This window comes from Leptidea sinapis, chromosome 18 (assembly GCF_905404315.1).
Source record: "Leptidea sinapis chromosome 18, ilLepSina1.1, whole genome shotgun sequence".
In the NCBI taxonomy this organism is placed as follows: Eukaryota; Metazoa; Arthropoda; class Insecta; order Lepidoptera; family Pieridae; genus Leptidea; species Leptidea sinapis.
The window spans coordinates 1,297,986-1,305,103 of record NC_066282.1 but is presented as its reverse complement, the minus strand read 5'-3'; the positions used below and the strand labels follow the sequence as shown (position 1 = coordinate 1,305,103).

At 35.7% G+C, this 7,118-nt stretch overlaps 1 protein-coding gene across 1 annotated transcript; it reads right to left on the bottom strand.

Moving 5' to 3' along the window:
* Positions 1–4,214: 4,214 nt before the first annotated feature.
* On the bottom strand, positions 4,215–6,115 carry LOC126969634 (ecdysone oxidase-like). Its single transcript, XM_050815193.1, has one exon. It carries the CDS (start codon positions 6,070–6,072, stop codon positions 4,618–4,620), a length of 1,455 nt encoding a protein of 484 aa, XP_050671150.1. The 5' UTR covers positions 6,073–6,115; the 3' UTR covers positions 4,215–4,617.
* Between the last annotated feature and the right edge of the window lie 1,003 nt (positions 6,116–7,118).

Sequence of the window (7,118 nt, the reverse complement as noted above, 5' to 3'; positions counted from 1 at the left end):
TAAGTTAATTTTATACAACTAGAAAGAACTGAGTTTTTGTTTAATTTTACAACTCATTCATTTTTTTTTAATTCTCGTCCAAAGGTTATGGTTCAGTTGAAAAATGAGTTACAAGCCACTTTTGGCACAGTAGACTGCTTATGGTACTTCAAGTGTCAAAACCAGTGTTTTGGATAGACCACAACGTACTTCATTGCTTCAACGTAACGCATACGGAATGTGTGTTAAATTACTTAATAAAATACCCGAATGTGTACAAAATTTACGCGATTATAAATTTAGATTAACTCTTAAAACATTTCTATTGACATCAGTATATTATAATGTAAGTGAATTCTTGAATTGTCACATGGATATTTAAATTTATTATTTATATAAATAATTGTAAATCTCTGACATTTGCATGTTTATAGAGCTGAATAGCAAACTGTAAACACTTGTACTATACCATCTTGTAATGAAACCTATTCAATGCAAATAAAGTTTATCTTATCTTACCTATCTTACATATTCTAGTAATTATACAAATCGTCTAGTTCAACTACATTGATATTTGGGTGTCTAATTTGGGTCTATGTTTGCGCGCGCATCATAAAAATTCACTCTGATGATAATTCACCTTATCGCGCCAAAAGAATTATAACTTTTAACCAGTAGGATGCTCCTTTGCACAGGATGCCGGCTAGATTATGGGTTTAAAACGGCGCCTATTTCTTCTTGAAGTTTTGGGTCTTTCAAAAATCCTAAGCGGCATTGCATTGTAATGTGCAGGGCTAAGGGCGTAAAAAAAACTGCAAAACTGAAGAGATGTTTTGTGGGAATTGTAAACATTATTTATGATGTTAAAAATGCAAGTATTGTAAACGAAAAATACCAGGAAACAATGAGCGATGCATTATCTAGTGCGATCTACAAAGTCATTTGCTTTCTAGTATTTTCCAGTAATTACTTATTAATATTCAGTCGAGTTAAATATACACTCTAACCCCTTGCACTAACTACCAGTTAGTAGTAAGTACAAATAACTGTTGCCGTAATTGAGGTTACTGAGGTATTGAACATGTAGTTGTTAGTTATTATTAAACTTTCGTGTTAATATTTAATAATCTTAAAGAAGTAAATAACACTGAATAAAACCTAATGTAAATAATTCAAAATTAAATGTTTTGACATCTTAAAACTAAAAAGTAGCTCATTTGTATTTTAAAGCCAATACAGCCAATATGAGCTTGTTCCTGATTGGCTCGAACAGCAAGCATTGCCAACCTAAGTCTACTAAGATTTCGGTTGGTGCAGCATGGCTGACGCTATTTGAGATTGGTCACATTTGGATCGTAGCTGCTGCACCGAACGGACACTTATAATAACTATTCGTTATTTTCTACTATTTTCTGGTTAGATATTATTATTATTCCGTCAAGTATCTATTAATAATCTAATAGTGTCCCCTGTGAATATAAATTCCGTGAGTGATAAATTACTGTATATTATGTTGTATACGATTTAAAAGATGGGTTGGGAGTTTCTTATCAGTTCTTCTCCCCACGTCAAAGCCCCATTTACGAACTGGTGTAGCTTCATGACGTAATAAATATATTTCTAAAATTACGGTGGTGTACTTAAATATAAAGGTTAGGTTTCCTTTAGAGAACCAACTACTGTATTATTTATGTAACAACCGATATTGGACTAATAAAAAGATACCATTATTGATTACAACAAAGATTGAGATAAGTACGGATGATATTGCATCGCCAGGTCCGTTACAAATGTTTAACTTGAATTCTTGGGTCAGCGGTTGACCTGGCTGATATTATATGTGTTAATTTGAGTAGTTTGAAAGAGTCCGAAAAGTTGTATGCACATATCTAAAATTTAATGTTATCAAAGAAATTTCAGACAAATATCATGGATGTTTCATGAATATGACGGATTGTTTACCGATGGATCCAAAAATGTTAAAGATGGTAATGGTGCAGCTTTTTATGATCCTCTTGTAGCTGACTATTCCAAAAATTGTTTTAAGGTGGATACTAATGTATCAATAATGTCTCTGGAACTAATTGCAATCTCTGAAGCACTAAAGTATGTACAAAATCTGCCATATAAAAGTGCGTTACAGCATATAGCTCGATGCGCCTCTGGCCGCAGAGGTGTCTCGATAGCCTATGTTATACTTTCAAAGATTAAAAGGCAATGAGGAGACTGACAGACTGGCCAAAGAAGCAACACTGAAGAAGATGTATATTAAACCGGATTTTGTTGAATTCTTACTAAAATATAAAAGGAAATGTCAGGATTAAGTACTTTGATCGTAAATCTTTAGCAAAAAAGAATTTGGTATAGAATTTTGCAGTCTCAGCCTCCTCAAATACCGTGGTTTTTTAATGTAAAGATTAAAAGGAGGTTGATTGTTATTGCTCACAGACTGAGATACGGACACATGCCTTTGAATAAGTTTAAATTTTTTTGATGAAAATTGAGGAGAGATTCATGTGGAAAAATTGAGGATGTTGAACAGTTTATAAATAAAATTTTAAGACTTATGGATTTGGACAGATTTGATATGGGCATGTTTGTAAATATACCTGCCCGTCTTGCATCTAAGGATGCCATAAGCCTGTTTGAATTCATAAGTATTATTTGTTGAAGACTGTATATCTTGCTGTTCTTTTTATTATTATTTTTTAGTTTGTTAAGTTAAAATTTTGTTTTTCTTTTTTTTAGTGTTAATGTACTTAGATTATAATGGAGCTGACACGTACATATATATAGAAGCACCTAAATAAATAAGGAAAAAAAAAAGTAAAACTTCTATATTATGCTTTTAGAGTTAAGCCAAAGTTGATCGAAAATTTCCTTAGTAAGTGGTGATCATTCAGTTTTTACGAGAAAAGCACATTCGGTCAGTGAGTATTATTTTCATCAACTTAGTTAATTTATATACGTCTAGATAGAGTCTCTTGCTGTTGACAACCGATATAAAGAGGCCAGGATTATTAGTTTAGTGTGCGTGACAAGCTACGTCTTACACTCGCGATTTGTATGACACTTTGTGTGTGAATTGCTCAAAATAGAGGTTAGTTCTAAAGTTGTGTCATAGAATAAGTATAGACTATACTCTAGGCGTATAATGATGATGAAGTTAATCAATTACACATTTCGTATTCAGGGGCGAAAAGTTGTTCGTTGGCTCTTTTCAATAGATATGTACGTATGTGTATTTCGACGTACCTACGTCGAAAACCTTCCAGTAGATACCTACCTATTGAGAATTGTAACTGAAATACGGAACAGAAAAAATCTGTTTAAATTGTTCTGTGGACTACTACTAGACTGCCTTACGGCCACGAGATTTGCCGTTGTAATAATACAATTGTTTCACAACAGAACTGTCAAACCGTGGGTCAGTAAATTCTTTCATAGAAAATATTATGTCCATACAAAACATATATTGGAAATAAAAATAATTATGGATCCCAAATCGAAATTAGTACTTTATTTAGTGCGAGTGCAGGATGACCTACGTGCGCACGAGTATCGTATACTATTTTTCCTATTAAGTTGCGCAAAGTTCGACCACAATAATTATTTTCAAACATTCCCGCACGTTTAGCACATTCCCGCACGCTCTTGTCAACGTGTGGGAAAGTGGTACTATGCGAACGCAAATGCATGCGCAATATCGAACTTTGCGCACCTTAATAGGAAAAATACTATCCTATCTCTCCAATTTGCACTCCATGAAGTAATCCCCATTAAAATCCGTTCATTAGTTTAGGAGTCCATCGCGGACAAACAACGTGTCACGTAATTTAAATATATTAAGATATATCAATGACGTTCTATACATATTATAAACAATTCACGTCATACAAAATCAGAGCCGAAATATGGCCCATGCCACAAATGACACTATATATATGTATTATTATAATAAGCTTCTACTGATATGCGCTTATTACACTTGACTCAATTTAGTTGTCTCAATTCAGAAGCAACTTACAAATAAGAAGCTTCTGATCACACTGTCCTAAATTTAGTTACTGAATCAGTTACTTTTTCTTCACCGTCGTTGATGACTCCAGACACCAAAAAATTGGCCTTTGCCTAGCCCTGGCCTTTGACTCAATTTAAATAGAAAAATGAAATGAAATGAAATTTTATTTGCAAAAAACATTGTACACAAGATGTTAACATAATATTATTGATAATCCGATATGTTTATTTTTTATAGGACACTAAGAATTGGTGATTGTCACACAGTTGACACACGACTAAGGAGAAAAGTGTGCTTACATTGTCTTTAAGAACACTTTTGTCGTTCCGCTTTCAGATTGCGAATGATATGTATAGAACATTATTGCGTATAGGCAAATAAAGGTACGAGAGAGAAGAATATCTCTAGCGGAGATACAGCAAGATAAAAAAGGAAATGGATTTTATTTTTACTGTAACTGATTTAGATTGACAAGTCGTAGAAAGTCTTCCACGATTTTAATGAGCTCCTTAGTATTTCGAATATTAAACACTAGCTTACGCTCACATTGACTATATTACCTACTATTCTATTTCTAGTAGTTGATTCATTTGTGTTATTTTCACTTTCCTTTCTGTCTATCCATTCTTGTATGGAGTCTCATGTTGTTCTCTTATAAAGTCAGCAGCCTTCTCAGCGATCATGATGACGGGTGCGTTGATATTAGCGCTTGGTAGCCGCGGGATGATGCTGGCGTCCACGACCCGCAGACGATCCACGCCCATCACCCGCAGCCGGCTGTCCACTACGGAGCCCAGCGAGCACGTGCCCGCGTAATGATACATCGTCGTGGACGACTGCAGCACGTAGCATCGCCAGAATTGCGCACTGCCCAACTCGAAGTCCTTGCACCTGGGATACGAAATGTCTACGAACTCTGCACCGACACTTTTGAAATATGAGGAGTTAAGCACGCCTACATAGTCCGCTATGTACTCGGCGAGGCTATCTAGATCTTCAGAGTTTGAGAAGGTTCTAGCTTCTACGATTGGAGCTTCCCATGGGTCAGTGCTACGCAGTTTGACAAAGCCTCGTGATTTGGGATGTAAAATTGGTATGGTAGAAAGAATTGTGTTCCTGCCCAATCCAGCATTGAATAAGTTATTGCAAATATAATCTTCCAGTCCAAAATTGAACGTACAAAGCTGCACGGGACCATAAGAATCGTTAGGGATCAAAAAATTTACTGATTGGTATTGCGCACATACATCATCATCTAAAGAAACATAACCGGTGAATATGGGGAAAGGGAGCCTGGTATTAGTCATCCGTGGCGTAGAAGAGTTAGACTTTTCTGTTTTAATTGTGGTAATGGCAAAAGTATGATCATGATAGTTATATCCTACGGGCAGATCTTGTTTTACTTTTATTTTAAATGATTCGAGATGTTCCTTAGGACCAATTCCAGAGAGCATTAAGAGTTTGGCCGTGTTTATGGTCCCTGTCGACACAATCACCTCTTTCCGAGCTTTTAGTGTTATCGTTTTTTTATCCGGGGTTTGTACTTCCACTCCTCTTGCAACATTATCGTTGTCTATGATAATTCTTGTAACCAGCGTTTCTTTTCGAACGAATAAATTTGTACGATGTTTGTTTGCTCCTAAATTTGTTAGGGCTGTAGTCTGTCTCGTTCCATCCCCTATTGTGAACATGCATGGCGTATAACCAAGACTGCTCGGTCCGTTCACATCAAAATTTACTTTCTTACCGACTTCTTCAAAGCTCTTGATATATTTATAAATACTCTGACTAGTTTCTCTAGAAGTCTTCAAAAAACCTTCAGTTCCATGATACGCACGAAATGGTGTCTGAAGTATATTACTATCTTCAAGTCTTTCACTTTTAATAAAATAAGGGTAGACTCCTGACCAGGACCAGGAATCATCGTTAGCCGCATCGGCCCAGTATGAATAGTCTTCGCTGCAGCCTCGCACGTACAGCATGTAGTTGATGGAGCTGCCTCCGCCCAGAACATGCCCAGTAGTTAGATTTAACGCCTTAACTTTGTGGCCCTCATATACGACCTCATCCATCTCTGAAGTGAAGTTGAAGTCGTACTGTGTACGGGGCAAGTAGGTAAATAATCCTGGGTCCTGAAATAAAAAAATGACAAATTAATATACCAATTTATGTAATGTACCATTCGAATGACAGTCAAATTACACAATTTATTTTTGTCGCATCTACTCTCGACAAGACCAGTACGCTGCCCGCAGAGCCCGCGCCTATCAAGTATTGTTCTATATATCTATCTACTAGGAGCATAACTCACAAGAGATTCAATGGGTGGGTCTCCTCCTGCGTCAATGACCAGCACGCTATGCATCCCGCTCTCGCTGAGACGGTCCGCCAGCACGCTACCCGCAGATCCCGCACCACATATTATGAAGTCGAATTCATCTAAATCTGCAGAAACATGGCAAAATTATTTTATGTTTTTTTGGTGTTATTATATTACAGAAAGGTTGATATAATAATACAGTCTGCTGAATCAGACTTATTGTATATCTATATCAAATTAGTGTATACAGCAGCTGTCATATTTTAACTCTGCTTCAGGCTAGTTTCGCTACAAATCAGCGTTTGCCGCCCCACGAGCACCATAGCTTCAGAAAGTGGTACTGCATCGGTACCAGTGTTGGTGTGTCAGTGTGGCTACCCATCACAGTGTTTTGGAATAGTTCTTAAGTATTTTTGTCCTGTTAGTATAATTAAGGCAAAAGTATTTTTTGTTTTTAGATTTTGTCTTTTTAAACTTTGCTTGCAGATTATTTAACAAACATAACCGTTTGCTTAGCTCTCAAGTAATGCATAAATACAAGGAACTGATTTCAAAGGAACTGAAAATATAAAATATCGAAACGCAATTCTATTGGTTTCAACCAATTTATTTTAGTTATTCAATTTATATTCATTTGTAAAACCAAACATAATCCTTAAATGCAGAAATTAAAATGAAGTTGATATAACTATATCAAATGCTTTTTCTGTTATTAAAGATCTCAACGAGAGTCATAAGATATACCAAAACATTGATAATCATAACAATGTTGAGTTTCTGTTACATTTGTAAAGTAAA